At 48.1% G+C, this 19,038-nt stretch overlaps 1 protein-coding gene across 2 annotated transcripts in view; it reads left to right on the top strand.

Annotated features, from left to right (window-relative positions):
• The window catches only part of ANKZF1 (ankyrin repeat and zinc finger peptidyl tRNA hydrolase 1), a 90,185-nt gene that overhangs the window by 47,347 nt on the left and 23,800 nt on the right, over positions 1–19,038 (top strand). For both annotated transcript variants that reach the window (XM_033944865.1, XM_033944866.1), the window contains 4 exons: positions 2,118–2,285; positions 14,086–14,226; positions 14,537–14,951; positions 15,184–15,295. In XM_033944865.1, coding sequence (XP_033800756.1) covers positions 2,118–2,285; positions 14,086–14,226; positions 14,537–14,951; positions 15,184–15,295 — 836 coding nt within the window. The remainder of the gene's footprint in view (positions 1–2,117; positions 2,286–14,085; positions 14,227–14,536; positions 14,952–15,183; positions 15,296–19,038) is intronic.

The raw sequence follows: 19,038 nt of genomic DNA, 5'->3' as shown, positions 1-19,038 counted from the left end.
TACTGGTACAAGCAAGAATACTTTTTAAATTCTACTACATGCTCTTCAAAACCCTACATGGCAATGGACCACTCACTTAACTCGGAATAACTCTTCCAGACCAAGGAGCACTCAGACCCCCTTCACCCACCCCCCAATCAAAGGCATTCAGCGTAAAAAAAATACACGACGGACTACTCGCCACGCACAGCCACATCTCCAATCTACTGATTTCAGCACCAAACTACAGAACCTTCAGGAGGGAAATAAAAACCAGGTTGTTCAAGAAATATGTCAAGACAAACTCCTGATACAACCAATCACTCCATTACCAGACTCCAAATAGCTTCCCTGTAATCTTCTGGAAATGACCAGAATCTCTTCCTTTTGTAGTCAGCCTAGAACCGCAAGGCATTGGCAGAATTAAAAAAAACATATGTAATGATACCAAGTCTTCTAGTCTCAAAAGGTCCTCTTGCAATTTAACAACTTTGTGTCAGCAAATGTAATGATTTATTTATTTATATACCACTTAATCTGTCCCGGCGGGCTCAAACTCTAGTGCAGTGATTCCCAACCCTGTCCTGGAGGAACACCAGGCCAATCGGGTTTTCAGGCTAGCCCTAATGAATATGCATGAGAGAGATTTGCATATGATGGAAGTGATAGGCATGCAAATTTGCTTCATGTATATTCATTAGGGCTAGCCTGAAAACCCAATTGGCCTGGTGTTCCTCCAGGACAGGGTTGGGAACCACTGCTCTAGTGTACCTGGGGCAATGAGGGGATTAAGTGACTTGCCCAGGGTCACAAGGAGTAGCAAGAGATTTGAACCCACAACCGTAGGGTGCTAAGGCTGTAGTTCTAACCACTGCACCACCCACTCTAGTATCTCACTATTAAGACCTGTCGCTTCTATCTCTTCAGTATCGCCAAAATTCGCCCCTTCCTCTCTGAGCACACTACCCAGACCGTTGTCCATGCTCTTGTAACCTCACACTTGATTACAGTAGTGCGTTCTACTAACTGGTCTCCCGCAGTGTCACCTCTCCCCCTTGCAATCTGTGCAAAATCTGCTGCATCACTCATCTTCTGCCAACCTCGCTATGCTCATGTCACCCTTCTCCTTAAGTCACTTCACTGGCTCCCTATCTGCCATCGCATACAGTTGAAGCTCCTATTGCTGACCTACAAGTGTGTTCATTCTGCTGCCCCTCAATATCTCTCTTCGCTTCTCTCTCTTTATACACTTCCCAGAGAACTCCGTTCCTCGGATAAGCTGCTCTTGGCTGTCCCCTTCTCCTCCACTGCCAAATCCAGACTTTGTTCCTTTCATCTGTCTGCCCCAATGCCTGGAATAAATTACCTGAGTTTGTCCATCAATCCCCTTCCCTAACTGGGTGTTTAAAAGCAGACTGAAAACCTACCTTTTTCATATAGCCTTCAATCCTTAACCAGCTGATTAACCGTTTCCTTTAACTGTATCTATGACATCCTGTTTGCCGTTTTGGCTATTTAGATTGTAAGCTCTTTCCAGCAGGGACTGTTTTCTTCTTCTTTGTGACTCTGTGCAGCGCTGCATGCATATGGTAGCGCTATAGAAATAATTAACAGTAGTAGTAGTATTTATTCCCATCTCTAGATCATTTGATAAATGTTAAAAATCAGTAGTCCCAGCATAGACCTCTGGGGAACCCCACTAGTTATCTTTCTCTATTGAGAATATTAACCACATATCATCCCCATGGTGGATACTTAACAACCAGCATTTAAGCATAGTTAACGGTCCCCCACAGAGTAGCAGGAGCAGCTCTGGCCAAGTTATTGAGCAGTCTTGATGTGGGTCTTTATCTGCTGTCATTTACTGTGATATATAAGTCAGCTGTAGTGAGACACAACCTTTTTATCCCTCAGTCAGGGGAAACCCCAAGAAATGAAGCAGCTCCTTAAACTCACGCTTGGATGCTACTATGTAATTTAGAGTCCTGGTTTTCCCATTGTTCACAGATGGTGGTTCTTATGTCCCCTGATGTGTAGGCCATCATCCTGTGTTGGGAGCTATTCTGCCCTATGGAGTCTTGGAGTTTGGAAAGGGGGAGTGAGGGCCATGTGATTGTCCACATTTTTTCCCCTTACAGAATGTCCTGGACTGTCAGACGAGAAGGAGGAGGAAGACTTGGTTTCAGCAGAGGAACTGATAATGGAAGAAGAAAGTCTGGAAACACTGCATCTTAAGGAGTTTGAGGTATTTCCCAGACGAAAACGGAAAAAGAAGAAAAGGAAAGATGGCAAGAAATCCAATGAAGGTGAAAAGTCATGGGTGGGCCTCTAGAGAAGGGACATGGAAGTTTTGGGGAAGTAATAGTATTGAGCATGTGAATAGTGTGTTTCATTCTTACATAAGAACATAAGATTTGCCAGTGGTCCATCGTGCCCAGCTGTCACAGAAAAGTGGTTGAACTATGTGTTTTCTTCCCAGGCCTGGCTTCTGCTCCTCAGGTCGCTGGCGACAGCATTCACACACCCTGCAAGGGAGGGAGAAGCACAGACTCAGGTCTGTTGCTTCCGATAGTGGAACGTTGGTGCAGTGAATCAGGGCTGTTCGAGTCTTATGACCATATGCTGATTCTCTTCTTGTGAGTTAAAGCATTACCCTTGAAGATACCTCTATTGTCATGAAATCAAAAGGAAAGTGGTTAGAGCTGCTGCCTCAGCACCCTGAGGTTGTGAACTTTGATCCCAGCCTGCTTCTGGTTAAGTCGCTTAACGCTCCATTGCCCCAGGTACCATAGTTAGATTGTAAGTCTGCTGGGACAGATAGGGAAAACACTTAAGAGCAGACATGGGCAACTCCGGTCCTCGAGGGCCGGAATCCAGTCTGGTTTTCAGGATTTCCCCAATGAATATGCATTGAAAGCAGTGCATGCAAATAGATCTCATGCATAGTCATTGGGGAAATCCTGAAAACCCAACTGCATTTCGGCCCTCGAGGACCGGAGTTGCCCATGTCTGCATAAGAGTATCTGATTACTATTCAATGTACTGTAAACTGCTTTGGATGAATCTCTTGATGAAAAAGGTGTTAATACATCCAAATCACCATAAAATGATCCAGCTTCCATCCTGTCATGAGTATGAGTCATCTTAGTCTGTCTCTTGGACCAAGGTAGGATGATGGGGGCGCGGAGTTAGCTACCAGGGCTTGAGGTGGTGGAAAATTAGGAAAGCTTGGAACAAGGATTGAGACAGACATAGTTTTGGTTTTTTTCTTCACACTTTTAGGTGAGTTTCTCAATAATTGATGCTGCCTTTTGTGGAGACAATGATGGAGGCATCACATTTTATGCTCAAAGGATCTTGAACACTAAACTAAACAAAAATTAGTTTTATAGACCGAGTCATCAATCAAGAGGAGCTCGACAATAATGTAAAACATAAGACATAAATTTGACAAGAAAAAGTAGACTGCAATAGTTAATTTCCAAAATGTTTAGCAAACAAAAAAGTTTTCAGAACTTTCTGGAATAAAGCAAAAGAACCTAAACTTCTTAATGTAAGCGATAAAGCATTCCAGAATTCAGTTAATTTAAAAGCAAAAAAATAACTAAATCTCTTCAAGGTTCTGTTTTTACCACTGAGAGAGGGAAATGTAAGTTTTAATTCTTGAGAACTTCTGGCAAGATGAGATAAGAACATAAGAATTGCTGCTGCTGGGTAAGACCAGCGGTCCATTATGCCCAGAGTCCGCTCACGTGGCGGCCCCCAGGTCAAAGACCAGTACTCTAAAATGAGTCCAGCCTCACCTGTGTATGTTCCAGTTTAGCAGGAACTTGTCCAGTTTAGTCTTGAAACCCTGGAGGCTGTTTTCCCCTATAACAGCCTCAGGAAGAGCATTCCAGCTTTCCATACCACCCTGGTCCCTTTCCCTCCACCACCCTTCTATGCTCTTCTCTCTCCCTCCAAACTAATCATTGCCATAAAGCAAGGTCCTGCGATGACTTCATCTGCTGGCTCTGCTCAGGGAAGAAGTAAGTGATGTCGGAGAGGATGGACCGGCAGACACGGGGAGTTGCTGCAAGGTCCCGCGATGACTGTGTCCACTAGTCCACCCCCTCAGACGTCACTTACTTCCCTGAGCAGAGCTGGCAGACGCAGTCATCGTGGGACCTTACAGCAACTCCCCATGTCTGCCGGTCTACCCCCTCTGATGTCACTTATTCCGGATGCATTGCCATCGATGCTGGGGGAGGGGTTGTCGATCTCCTGGGGGGGGGGGGGTGCCCAGCGCTGCTGATCTTTCCCAGGGGGCCTTTATTGCCAAAGGAAACCCCCCCAAAAAAACATCAGTCCTCTGTTTCTTTAGCAGGCCCTCCTGACAACTTTGGGCCCTAGGCACGTGCCTACTGGCCCTTCCCATTAATCTGGCCCTGGGCAAAAGCTAGGAGGATGCTAGGGTGCATAGGAAGAGGTATGGTCAGTAGGAAAAAGGAGGTATTGATGCCCCTGTATAAGACTCTGGTGAGTCCTCATTTAGAATATTATATACAATTCAGAAGGCTGCACCTTCAAAAAGATATAAAAAGGATGGAGTCGGTCCAGAGGAAGGCTACTAAAATGGTGTGTGGTCTTCGTGATAAGGCATATGGGGACAGACTTAAAGATCTCAATCTGTATAGTTTGGAGGAAATGCGTGAGAGGGGAGATATGATAGAGATGTTTAAATATGTGGCACAAATACACATAAGGCAAGTCTCTTTCAACTGAAACTCCAGATTGAGAGGGCATATAATGGGGTCAATTAAGATGTGATAGGCTGAGGAGTAATCTAAGGAAATGCTTTTTTACAGAAAGGGTGATAGATGTGTGGAACAGTCTCCCGGAAGAGGTGGTGGAGACAGAGACTGTCTGATTTCAAGTAAGCCTGGATTAGGCATGTGAGATCTCTTAGAGAGAGGAAGAGATAATGGTTACTGCGGATGGGCAGATTGGATGGGCCATTTGGCCTTTATCTGCCATCATGTTTCTAAATGGAAGAAAAAATAGCTGACCTGGTAAAATGGTGAGACAAGACTTTTTCAGATATCAATGATAGGAAGAAGTGCAAAAGTGGCATTGTGAGACTCAAAAGTGAAGGGAAGAAATATGTATAAGCTGATAAAGAAGAGGCTGAATTGCTTAAATATTTCTGTTCTGTGTTCATGGCTGAAGCCCTGGGAACGGGACCGCAGAAGACAAACCCGAATAAGGATGGAGTAGTGGTAGACCCTGATCGATTTTCAGAGGGTTGTGTTCGTGAGGAGCTAACTAAATTAAAGGTAGACAAAGCGATGGGGCTGGATGATGCATATCCGAGGGTGCTGAAGGAACTTAGGGAAGACTGACCTTTTCAATGAGTCTCTAGAGTCGGGAGTTGTACCGGAGGACTGGAGAAGGGTGGATGTGGTCCCTCTCCACAAAAGTGGAAGTAAGGAAGAAGTAGGGAATTATCCCAGGACAAGCAGGCAGCATATTCTTTACGCATGGGTGACGTCATCGACGGAGCCCTCGGTACGGACCTTTTTAACTAGAAAGTTCTAGTTGGCCGCACCGCGCGTGCGCGAGTGCCTTCCCGCCCGACGGAGGAGAGCGTGGTCCCCAGTTTCTTCGTTTCCGCGGAGCGAAGAAGACGCGTGTGTTTTTCAACGGCCGTTGAACTCACTTTTTTGCCTTCCCGCTCGCGAAATTTTTTTCCATTTTCTTTTCTTTTTACCTTCGGGTTTCTTTTTCTTTGATTTATCAAAAAAAAAAAAAAAACAACTTATTTTTTTACCCTTTTTTCGTCTTTGCCCCGGCGGGGCCTGTTGCCATTATACAGGCCTCGGGGTTCGATTTTGCGGAGGCTGTTTTTCCCTTCATGCCCCCGCAAGCCGGTTTTAAGAAGTGCCAGCGGTGTGCACGCCCGATCTCCCTCACTGACCCACACAATTGGTGTTTGCAGTGTTTGGGTCCGGAGCATCGGGCGGACTCTTGCACCCGCTGTGCCACTCTTAAAAAGCGAACACTCAAGAATCGTCAAATCCAACAAAATCTTTTGTTCGGCACCGGGTCGACGATGGACTCCTCGGCATCGACAGCGGTACCATCAAAATCGGCACCGCCTACTTCGACACCACCCGACCCCACATCGGCGCCGCTGGCGCCAGGTAAGCCGGCTAAGAAGCCTCCCTCTTCCCTCGAGCGTCCACCAGCCACAGTGGCGACACCGACCTTGCCGGCCTCGTGCCGACCCCGAAAACGCTCCGCCCCTATTTCGGTGAGTGCCTCGTCATCGGCCTCCTCATCGCCGGGGCGTGGAGCGGCACCTAAGGAACCGAAGCAAAAGAAAGCGGTTCCGGTGCCACCCCTGGATGACCGAATTGCGGCCATCCTCCAATCTCAACTACAGGAACAGCTGCAGCACCAACTCCAGCACCTGTTACCTACTATCCTGGCACCGCTCCTTTCAGTACCAGACCGGCCCGAGCCCCGTACCGAGCCACCGGTATCCACCCCATCGGTACCAATTAATACCTCCATGCCGATTCTTTCAGCTGAGCAACTTCATGCCCATCCTGTGGTTCACTCCCATACCACTACGGATCCACCTCAGGACCGGGCAGGGCACCATTCTTCCCGGGACCGGGATCGACGCCGGTCCTCTTCTCCCGGTACCGTTTCGGTGCGCTCTGGGAAATCTTTATCCAAGACTCACCATACTGAACCTTCCACCCCGGTGTCTCGGCACGCGCACCCAGAGGTTCGGGACCCAGATTTATGGGAAGAGTCCCACCCCCGGTACCGAGGAGGATCTCTCCTCATCCGATGAGGATCCCTCAGCACCCGATACCACCTCCAAACCTGAGCAATCCTCCTTCTCAAAGTTCCTTAGGGAGATGTCAGCAGCTTTATCCCTCCCTCTGGAATCAGACTCCAAAAAATCCCAAGCATTTTTGGAGGCTTTGGATTTTGAACAACCTCCTAAGGAGTTTCTTAAGTTGCCCGTACACGACATCCTACGGGAGACTTTCTACAAAAATTGGGAGAACCCCCTCACAGTACCTGGGGCCCCCCGCAAGTTGGATAACCTCTATCGAGTTATCCCAATTCCAGGATTCGACAAGTCCCAATTGCCCCATGAGTCTCTTCTTGTGGAATCCACCTTAAAGAAGACTCAGGGCTCCAGTGTCTATGCCTCCACCCCTCCTGGCAGAGAGGGTAAAACCATGGACAAGTTTGGCAAGAGGCTCTATCAGAATGCCATGCTAGCCAACAGGGCGAACAATTATTCCTTCCATTTTTCATTTTACATGAAACACTTGGTTCAACAGCTGTCCGCCCTCCAAAAGTATCTTCCAGAGAGAAAGGTTCCACTTTTTCAACAGCATATCTCTGGTCTCCTTCAATTAAGAAAATTCATGGTCCGCTCTATCTATGACTCCTTCGAGCTCACCTCCCGTGCCTCTGCCATGGCTGTAGCCATGCGCCGCCTGGCCTGGCTGAGAGTCTCAGATTTGGACATTAACCACCAGGATCGTCTGGCCAACGCCCCCTGTCTTGGGGATGAACTTTTTGGAGAGTCCCTGGATTCCACCACCCAGAAACTCTCTGCACATTAAACCAGGTGGGACACCCTGATCAAACCCAAGAAGAAGGTTCCGCCTGCCCGACCTTACAGGCCTCAATCCTCCTATCAGCGTAGGTTCTCAGCCAGGCCACTCAATCCGCCTTCCCAACAACCTCGGCGGCCCCGGCAGCACCAACACCAGGCACAGGCTCGTTCTCAGTCCAATCAACCCAACAAGCCTCTTCCTTCTGCTAAACCTTCTCAGCCCTTTTGACTCTTTTCTCCAGGGCATAGCCAGTCTTCCGCCTTCACTACCTCTTCCACAACCAATCGGAGGTCGTCTCCTCATATTCTTCAGCCGTTGGGAGGTCATCACATCGGACCAGTGGGTCCTCAACATCATCCGCCACGGCTATTCTCTCAACTTCCAGACTCTTCCACCGGACAACCCTCCCGTAGAGTCTGCTTCTCACTCCTCCCAAACCCCCCTCCTCCTGAGGGAGGTTCAATCCCTCCTTCTTCTCAATGCCATCGAAGAAGTACCTCCGGAACAAAGGGGTCAGGGATTCTACTCCCGCTACTTCCTGGTTCCCAAGAAGACGGGAGACCTCCGTCCCATTCTAGATCTCAGGGACCTCAACAAGTATCTCGTCAAGGAAAAATTCAGAATGCTCTCCCTTGCCACGCTTTATCCTCTTCTTTCTCAACACGACTGGCTATGTTCCCTGGACCTCAAGGAGGCCTACACTCACATCCCAATCAATCCGAATTCACGCCGCTACCTGCGGTTCCAGGTTCGACACCGCCACTATCAGTACAAAGTGCTACCCTTTGGCCTCGCTTCATCACCCAGGGTATTCACCAAGTGCCTTATTGTGGTAGCGGCCTTCCTCAGGTCTCACAATCTCCAAGTGTTCCCCTACTTGGACGATTGGTTGGTGAAAGCACCTACGTCTCAACTTGTGCTACAAGCTACTCATCACACCATCTCTCTCCTCCACCTCCTGGGGTTCGAGATCAACTACCCCAAGTCGCATCTGCTTCCCACCCAGCGACTTCAATTCATCGGAGCAGTTCTGGACACCACACTAATGAGGGCATTTCTCCCCTCCGATCGTCAGCGGACCCTGCTCCATCTCTGTCGTCAGGTGCTCATGCATCCCTCCATCCCTGCCCGACAAATGATGGTCCTCCTGGGTCACATGGCCTCGACAGTACATGTCCTTCCTCTGGCACGTCTCCACCTCAGAACACCTCAATGGACTCTCGCCAACCAATGGTCACAGACTACGGATCTTCTTTCTCATTGTTTATTGTTTATTGTTTAATTAGTTTCTTGATTAAACGCTTTATCGATTCTGCAAAGCGTTGTACAAAACACTAGATAAAATAACATTGCAACAAACAGAATTACCATTAAAACAAACTTTTAATAAAATGAAAATACAAAACTGTTAGACGAACTACAACACGTACTAGGTTAAGTAAGGACGCACTAACAAAAGATACATGAAGGAAAGAGGGAGGAAATACAATAATTATAGTAAATGAGAGAGACATTAAGGGAAAGAACAAAAGGGCAGGACTTAATGGAGAAAAAAGAAGGAAAGAAAAGAGAAAAGAAAGAGAAGAAGAGAAAAAAAAAAAATTAAGAAATAACAACTTCAATTAAAAGCATCTTTAAAAAGGAAACATTTTAAGCTACTTTTAAACGTTCTTAAATTATTTTCTGTTTTTAGATAAAGCGGAAGAGCATTCCAAATCGTAGGAGCAGTTACAGAGAAGATAGAGGTTTGGCGTGTACCAATTATCCCATCTCTGTGACATCGTCTCTTCAGCAATCTCTCCAATGGTGGTTGAACTCCTCAAATCTTTCCAGGGGTCTGCTCTTTCATCTGCCCCCTCACTCCATGATCATCACCACAGATGCCTCCCCCTATGCGTGGGGAGCCCACCTAGGAGATCTACGCACCCAGGGACTTTGGACCCCACAGGAGCGTCAACATCACATCAATTTCCTGGAACTCAGAGCCATGTTCTACGCCCTCAAAGCTTTCCAGCATCTTCTCTGCCCTCAGGTTCTTCTCCTGTGCACAGACAATCAAGTCGCCATGTACTACATAAACAAGCAAGGCGGCACCGGATCTCGCCTCCTTTGTCTGGAGGCTCTACGCATCTGGACCTGGGCCACGGCCCGCAATCTCTTCCTCAAGGCTGTCTATATCCAGGGCGAACAGAACTCCCTGGCCGACAATCTCAGCCGCATCCTTCAACCTCACGAGTGGACACTGGACCCTTCAACACTCCACTCCATCTTTGCTCGCTGGGGCACTCCACAGGTGGACCTCTTTGCAGCACCTCACAACCATCAGCTGCCCCAATTCTGCTCCATACTCTTCTCTCCTCATCGTCTGGCACCAGATGCATTCCTGCTCGACTGGAGGGATCGGTTCCTTTATGCCTTCCCTCCACTTCCTCTGATGTTGCGGACCTTGTCCAAACTCCGCAGGGACAGAGCCACCATGATTCTCATCGCTCATCGGTGGCCTCGACAACACTGGTTCTCCCTCCTGCTCCAGCTCAGCTCCAGGGAGCCCATTCCTCTTCCTGTGTTTCCTACTCTGCTTACACAGCAGCATCAATCTCTACTACATCCCAATCTGTCTTCGCTCCACCTGACAGCTTGGTTTCTCTCGGGCTGACCTCCCCTGAGAATCTATCTCAGCCTGTCCGTCTCATTTTGTACGCCTCCAGGAAACCGGCCACCCTCCAATGTTACCATCAGAAGTGGACCAGGTTCTCCTCTTGGTGTCTACTGCATCATCACGATCCCACCTCTTTGGCAGTGGAAACTATACTGGAATATTTGCTCTCGCTGTCCAATGCTGGCCTCAACTCTACCTCCATCAGAGTCCACCTCAGTGCCATCACTGCGTTTCATGAGCCTATCCTCGGAAAACCTCTCACAGCCCATCCACTGGTTTCCCGGTTCATGAGAGGCCTCTTCAATGTCAAACCACCTCTGAAGCCTCCTCCTGTCGTCTGGGACCTGAATGTGGTTCTATCAGCGCTCATGAAACCTCCGTTTGAGCCTCTTGCCACAACTTCGCTCAAATTACTTACCTGGAAGGTGCTTTTCCTCATTGCCATCACCTCTGCCAGGAGGGTTAGTGAGCTGCATGCACTGGTCGCCGATCCACCATTCACTGTTTTTCACCATGACAAGGTGGTTCTGCGTACCCATCCCAAATTCCTTCCCAAGGTGGTCTCAGCTTTTCACCTCAACCAGTCCATTGTGTTGCCCGTCTTTTTCCCTAAACCCCATTCTCATCCTGGGGAACAGGCGCTGCACACGCTGGATTGTAAGCGTGCCCTTGCCTACTACCTTGACCGTACCAGGGCTCACCGCTCATCTCCTCAGCTCTTTTTGTCCTTCGACCCTAACCGTCTAGGTCGGCCTGTCTCCAAACGGACGCTTTCCAATTGGCTTGCTGCCTGTATTGCGTTCTGCTATGCTCGGGCCGGTCTCTCACTGGAAGGTGCTGTCACGGCCCACAGAGTCCGAGCTATGGCTGCGTCTGTGGCTTTCCTCCGTTCCACGCCCATCGAGGAAATCTGCAAGACGGCCACTTGGTCCTCAGTTCACACGTTCACTACTCACTACTGTCTGGATGCCTTCTCCAGACGGGATGGACACTTCGGCCAATCTGTGTTACAAAATTTATTTTCCTAATGGCCAACCATCCCTCCTCCCTCTTTGTTAGCTTGGAGGTCACCCATGCGTAAAGAATATGCTGCCTGCTTGTCCTGGGATAAAGCACAGTTACTTACCGTAACAGGTGTTATCCAGGGACAGCAGGCAGATATTCTTACGTCCCACCCTCCTCCCCGGGTTGGCTTCTTAGCTGGCTTATCCTAACTGGGGACCATGCTCTCCTCCGTCGGGCGGGAAGGCACTCGCGCACGCGCGGTGCGGCCAACTAGAACTTTCTAGTTAAAAAGGTCCGTACCGAGGGCTCCGTCGGTGACGTCACCCATGCGTAAAGAATATCTGCCTGCTGTCCCTGGATAACACCTGTTACGGTAAGTAACTGTGCTTTACAGGCCAGTAAGTCGACTTCTGTGGTAAGCAAATTAATGGAAACACTTTTAAAACAGAGAATGATGACATTTCTGGAATCCTGTGGATTACAAGACCGGAGGCAACATGGATTCACTAGAGTTAGGTCTTGTCAGACAAATCTGATCAATTTCTTTGACTGGGTGATCAGAGAATTGGATAGAGAGAATGCACTAGATGTGGTGTGTTTAAATTTTAGCAGTCTTTGACAGTGTTCTTCCATAAAGGTGGTAGATGCATGAAACAGTCTCCCAGAAGAGGTGATTTGAGACAGAGACTGTGTCTGAATTCAAGACAGTCTAGGATAGTCACGTGGGATCTCTTAGAGAGAGGAAGAGATAATGGTTACTCTGGATGGGCCATTTGGCCTTTATCTGCCTGATGTTTCTATCCTTTTTTCATAACCTTTTGAACATGCTGGCTGTTGTCTGGGCTTCCAAGATGGAACTTTTAAATCGTTTCCATGCCTGACATTGAATAGCTGCAGTCATTTCCTAGTGTCTTCACTCCCAGTTATTTCAAATTGATTGTGTTATGAAAACTACTACTATTTATCATTTATATAGCACTGAAAAGCAAATGCAGTGCTGTACATTTAATAAGTATGAGGAAAGCCAGTAATATCAATCTCTTGAAGCCTATCCAGTAAGAGAATGATCAAATAAGAGTAAAAGTACAGATTCATCTTGATTGAGTTATCTGGATTTTAGTGGCAAGTTCTAAGAACGCTGTTTCACTACTATGTGACTTCTGAAAGTCAGTCTGATGTTGGTGTAGCACATTATATTATTCCTAGAACATATGAAGTTGTTCAGCTACTAACTGTTCTAATATTTTAGAAATAAGAGGAGGGGGGATTAATCTTGGAGGAGATAATTCTGTGGTACAGGATGGGTTCTGCAAGGTCATGTTTCCTGGCTTGCAAGTGATGCTGTTGGTTCTTGAACTTCAGAGGTTTGAATTAGGAATGCGAGACTTTTGCCTGACAGGTGAGGATGCTTCTGCAGTCTATGGCTATGCTGTGGCTTAGGGATGAATGTCATAGCTTGGGTTGAGTTGCTCTAGGAGGAGCTCTGATCATGTGTGCCAGAGGAGGAGTCCTCGCTGGTTCTGAGAAAACTTCAAGGGAAGAAGCCGAGTGCTAGGATGATCAGCCCCACAGTGGGAGAGTCAGTTGATGTCGGTGGCTTGTGAGAGCAGAATAGAGAAAAAAGGAGGCTCAGGGGAGATATGATAGAGACCTTCAAGATCATGAGGGGCATAGAGAGGGTGGATAGGGACAGATTCTTCAGACTGAAGGGGACAACAAGTACGAGGGGGCATTCGGAGAAACTGAAGGGAGATAGGTTCAAAACAAATGCAAGGAAGTTTTTTTTCACCCAAAGGGTCGTGGACACTTGGAATGCGCTACCGGAGGAAGTGATCAGGCAGAGTACGGTACAGGGATTCAAACAGGGATTGGACGGATTCCTGAGGCATAAAGGGATCGTGGGATACTGAGGGAGGAGCTGGGATGTAACACAAGTATAGAAAGCTAACCAGGTAATAAGTATAGAAACCCTACCAGGTCGTGCATGTGCAAGACCGGAGGGTTAGGACATCGATGGGAAGAAAGGACTTCAATGAGAAACCAAGGTGGCAAGGGAGCCCCTTCTGGTGATTCAGACGGGTCGTGACCTGTTTGGGCCGCCGCGGGAGCGGACTGCTGGGCAGGATGGACCTATGGTCTGACCCGGCGGAGGCGCTGCTTATGTTCTTATGTTCTCTAATACCTCCATGTTGATGCAGGTAGGGAACCCAACCATTAGGCTATCTTGTGGCCTTAGAGAAGTGTTTGTCACATTCCATGGCTTCAGTGGACATGAAGCTGTGGTAGTCTGGACCCATAGGTGTGTTGGTGAGCCTTCAGAGTGGCTATCTTTGCTGGCTGGTGGTGTGCCTTTGATAAACAGCAGATCCCATGGCTACTGTTGGGAGTGGTAGTCTGGCAGTTTAGACAGGTTTGTCCCACTATTCTTGGGGGCTGGGGAGAAGCCCCTTTGGTCAGCCTTTGTGGAGTGTCTTCCACAGTAGAAGTTCTTCCACATGCCTTCTACTTTGTGGAGAGCTGTTGGAAATATCTGGTAGGTTCAGAAAAAGAAAACATTGAGAGACATAAGGAGCTGCACCAGGAACCCTAGATTTTTCTTGGCTCTAGAGAGCAAATCAATTTGAGGATTAGTCTGACAGTTGTACACATGGCTGCATGATCTGGTTTATCAACAGAGATTACAAGTTATTTCCAGTCAGACCCTTTGTTGAATGTACTTTCGATAACCGTAAAATTATAACAAGCCTAATAATAAGAAGTTTTATATGCTGCCTTTCTCTTTGTAATGCCCTGTTGTCTCTTATTCCTGTGCAGAGTTTTTTGATTGCTCTGCAGTTCCTGGGACCCATTTGTTAAAGTTCTCAGCTGGTGCTACTCCAATAAATGAAGCCCTGAAATCAGCAGGAAGTGAGGAGCAAAGAGGCAGAACCCACTTCAGTGTATCCACAGGAGAAGGTCAGGCTTGCTGCATTGTGCTTTCTCTCCATCCATCTCCAGATCGTGTAGCTCAACTACCCACCCTTGACAGTTACCCATCTTCAGTCTCTCGTGTTCTAGGTCCCCCTGCTGCTCTGCTTATTCCTCCCACCTTGTTCACTAATTTATTCTGTTCTGTGAGTCCCCATTTTCGGTGAGCCTCTGCCGTTCCTCCCCTTGTTCCTATTCTTGTGGTTAATTGATTGCTTTTCCCCTCCTTGCTAAGTGATGCTTTTTTTCTCTTTGATTCCCCCACTACTTTCAACATTTTCTTGCCTTCTTCTGACAGGTGCCCTCGCTTACCAACTGAGGAATGAGCTCTTCACCTTTTGTAAGACAGGGGCTACCATTTCATTGCAATGTCTACTGCAACCACTGCTCCTTGGCGCACCAGAGTCTGAAGAGAGGCCGGGTGCACCTGTCCATGCTGAGCCTGTTCATATAGCTGGAAAGATGGCAGATGAGTGTGTACTTTGGACAGATCTTCTAAGACCTGATTTTGGTAATGCCCTGAGGGAGCAGCAAGAGCCTAAGTTCTGTACCTCAAGCGAGAGGTCAGATGAACAGGAAGCACCTGTTCTCCGTGCTCTAATAAATGAACGGGTCGAGAGTACAGGGTTTACCCTTCTACATGTGGCAGCAGCTGCAGGGCAAAGCAGCATTGTGCACATTCTCATGGATGCAGGCTGGGATCCTGCAGTCAGGTAAGTAATGAGGGAAGGGAAGAGGGACTTAAGCATACAGACATACAACGAGAGTGTAGGGATATGTAGTACATGGGAGAGGCACGGTGGAAGTGACAAGGAACTCAAACATGGGGAAAGCATTGTGGGGACCAGGCACTTGGCCTAAGATGCATTAAATCTCCTTCTCCTGTGGTTTTATTTTTCTTCTTTCTGTGGATTGAACCCCGTTCACCATGGATTATCCTTGCAGAGATGATGCAGGGCAAACACCGTACTTAGTCTCTGCTGACAAAAGGACCAGGAATGTTTTTCGGAAGTACCAGGCTGATAATCCAGAGAAGTTTGATTACAGCAAATCACAGGTGAGGGGAGGGAGAGTGAGCAGAGCTTAACTTTTCCTAAGAACATAAGAGCTACCAGACTGGGAGAGACCACAGGTCTATCAAGCCCAATATCCTGTTTCCAACAGTGGCCAACCCAAGTCCCAAGTACCTGGCAAGATCCCAAAGAGTAAAACAGATTTTATGCCACTTATCCTAGGAATAAGCAGTGGATTGCTCCACATTAGGGTGGTTCAAAAAAATCAAGCTCATGGGACATGACCTCCACAAGACTATTTTTGTTTTCTGTCTGCCACTGTTAATTGTACCAAATTATAAGCCTTTTGGTGAATATTTCAAGGTTGCTCAATGATTTTTAATTTAGTACATAAAATGCAAGTACAGAATTTATATTTTCCATCTAAACCTGAATGCGCATGGAAAGTTGTTAACAAGCATGCAGTTATTTACAGCTGAAAATAGGCTTGTTGCCTAATGATTTATTATGCATTTCTCAGTGTTCAGTGATGACTGGTAACTAATGTCGCCATTCCACACTAAATACCAAATGTTTAGGTGCGAATGCTGAACGATGGTCCTATATTCAGTCACTATTTATTAGTGTGGCTTTGGAGCAAGTTGGATAGGTCTTTCTGTGAGCTCTCCAGAGCATCCAGGTGGTTTACAAAATTAGGGGGAAAAGGAAAGGAACTGTTCATGCGAGAGAATGAAAAAAAATTCCAGTTTCGCCTCATCTGACAAAACCTGTTTCACAAGTCAGACCAAAATATCTTAAGAAGGGAATGAAATTTCAAATAAGAATTTTCTGAACATGAGCCCAATGGGAGGGAGTTCATAGCATAGGTACAAATGGAAAGAAGTTTGATTAGGTGGACTAAGGGGGTGGTTAATTGATGAGCAGTTGCTGATCGGAGTGAGCGTAGTCTCTAGGGGACTGAAGGAGATCCTGAATTCAAGGTTTTGAAGGCCGGAGTTAACAGTTTGTGATCTATATGTTCTTTGATGGGAAGTCAATGTCATGGTTAAATCTTTTGGCATGTACGAGTAAACAATGCTTGGCAACAAGGCGAAGCAGGAGCTGCTTCTGCTTTGTGAGTCTTGAATTATACTGCTGGATTAAGGCAATTGGTCTTTCAATGGAGTCATTGACTACCATGATTGATGATGCCAGCTGCTTCAAATACTGGTAGTTTGGACCCTCTCTCCATTTTGCAGGATCTTAAACCAGAAATTGTTGAGCCTTTTCTTGTCCATTTGTGTCAAGAAAAAGAAGAAGACATAAATTGATACTTCTTTAGCACTCTCCAGACCAGTAGTGGTTAATCTTTATGAATGGGTATATATCCAATCATGACCAGCAGGTGGAGACTGAAAACAAAACTGTGGAATAGTACATAAGATATCCCCTTCTCTATTCTTATCAGGCTACTTCAGTCTCCAGCAGGAGTTGAGTGAGCTGTACCCATCTCCCTTGGTAAGGCTGTTGGAATTTGTTTAGGGGGTTTCTAGTCCCTGTTTTAGGCCGGACAGAGCTTGGGCGGGCCCTGTTTGGGGGTCCGTCCGACCTCGGGGGGTGTCAAACCCGGCGGGTCTCGAGAGGGGTCCCTCCCCCCACTTCCTCTACCTCCCCACATTTTTTTAGCCTCAGCAGTCAGCCTTGCCCCCTAAATCAAGCAAGGCCTACTGCTTCGAGAGCCTATGGAGTCTATTCTGTTAAAAAAAACTAAATCCTGAGGTAGTGCCGGTCTGCCTCCCTGTCAATTTACTGTATTTTACTGTATTTTTGCACTAACCGGCACTTTTCTTCTAGCTATGTCACGTATGGAGCAATTGTGCCCTTCTCAGGGGGAGTGGGACACAATTTGGTCCAGCCGCAGGACACTTGCGGCCAGCCTGAACTCAGCGGTTTGGGCCGGTGAGGTGGTGGAGCTCCGTCGACAGCAACTGAAGGCGTCAAGAGCTCCCTGGCCTTAGTGCCTCGCGAGCCGGCTGAAGGCATTGAGGCAGCCCAGTCTTCTTTCACTGCCCCCGGAGGGATTCCCCGAACCGCTGACGGTAGGGGAAAAAGGATTCCCTCCCAGCTGATTTTTCAACAGCTGATGCCGGCTTGCCTGCTTTAGCGTCTGGGACAGTTTAGGTTTCCCAGCCGGGGTTATTTTTGGTGGGATCTTCACCATTTTGACACTGTTCCTTCCATTTTGTCTGAAACCTCAGGTGACCTTCCCCTTGTCTTGCAAACATAGGGGCAGGTTTCAGCAGGGACCCCTGCTGGGGCAGGGAGTCCCTGGGGACCCCCGGGGTTTTTTTCTCCTGATTTAATTTGCGCCCAGGGGATTTCAGGGGTGGTTTCCTTCCGCACCCCCTGTGGCTTTGCCTCCCTCTTTTCATTTGGCGTCCCCTCTTCCTCCTCCCTCATCCAAGCACCCGTGGGGGAAGGGACTTGGATTGCGGATTGGTGGTCGGAGGAGCGTGTTGGCATGGATGAGGACCTGGCCGCTTTGGCGGATTTCCAGGATCCTCTAGAGGACACATCTGCTGGCAGCGGGGCGTCAGATTTTCCATCTTCTGGCGCAGAGGCGTCCGTGGTGTTCATTTTATTCAGAGGGATGCGCTTTTAGACCTGATTTAGCAGGTCTCCTCGGTGCTGCATTTTTGAAGTTGCGCTACTGGAGACCCCGCATATGGGGGCCCCTCTACTTCAGGGTGTCTGTCCTGTTTCCCACTCTTTTCCTGTGCATCAGGATTTTCGGGATATCGTGCTGGTGCTGTGGAATACGCCAGGGGCGCTGTTTCGGTTGGCACACGCCTTGGCTACCTTAATTTCTCCAGTGGTGGATGCGGTAGTCTTTGCGATTGCTAAGCGGCATACCGTGCCTGTTGAGGACGGTTCTGCCCTTAGGGTCTTTGAGAAGCGTACGTTAGAGACACTTCTTAAGCAGAATTTTGATGTCTCTGCCTTGGGGGTCCAGGCGGCTATTTGTGTGAGGCTGGTGGCTCACACCGTGTTTCGGTGGTCTGAGCGTGCCCTGGATCGTGAATCTGATGACTGGTCTTTAGTGGATCAGGAGGTGACGAAGATTGAGATGGCTGCCTCGTTCCTCTCGGATGCTCTTTATGACTTGGTGCAGCTTCACGCTTGGTCGGCGGTTGCCGCGTCCAAAACTGAACTTCGAAAATTTCCCTTTCGGGGGTCGTTTTTGTTTGGAGAGGACTTAGATAAGTTGGTTCAGAGTCTGAAGGCCTCTAAGGTGCCCCGTCTGCCTGAGTCCCCCCGCCAGTTCCCCTGCTGCCCGTCATGCAAGATGGCTCTTTGCTAGCACCCCCTTTGGTTCCAGTGGGTGCCTGGCTGCGCAACTTGTTTCCCAAGTGGGCCGAGATCACGTCTGATCAGTGGGTCCTGGAGGTGGTGCGGGACAGTTATGCTTTGGAGTTTGCCCATTCTCTGCCAGATCTTATATAGCCTCTCCATGACAGGCGGCATGGGAGACACTAGCTTTTCGCCAGACCCTTCAGCGCTTGCGAGATCTCAAAGCAGTTCAGTGTCCCTTCAGGTGTGCGGCACTGGCTGGTACGCCATTTCCTTTGTGGGGCCCAAGAAGGAGGGGGCCTTTCAGCCCATCCTCGATTTAAATAGGGGTCAACAGAGTTCTCAGAATTCTCTTTTTTCGCATGAACACACTGCAGTCTGTCCTGGCGGTTCAGCTGGGGGAGTTCCTGACTTCTCTTGCTCTGACGGAGGCCTACTTGCATGTTTCCATTCGGGC

The sequence above is a fragment of the Geotrypetes seraphini genome, chromosome 5, assembly GCF_902459505.1.
Source record: "Geotrypetes seraphini chromosome 5, aGeoSer1.1, whole genome shotgun sequence".
Taxonomy (NCBI): domain Eukaryota; kingdom Metazoa; phylum Chordata; class Amphibia; order Gymnophiona; family Dermophiidae; genus Geotrypetes; species Geotrypetes seraphini.
This window is presented reverse-complemented; position numbering and strand designations above follow the sequence as displayed.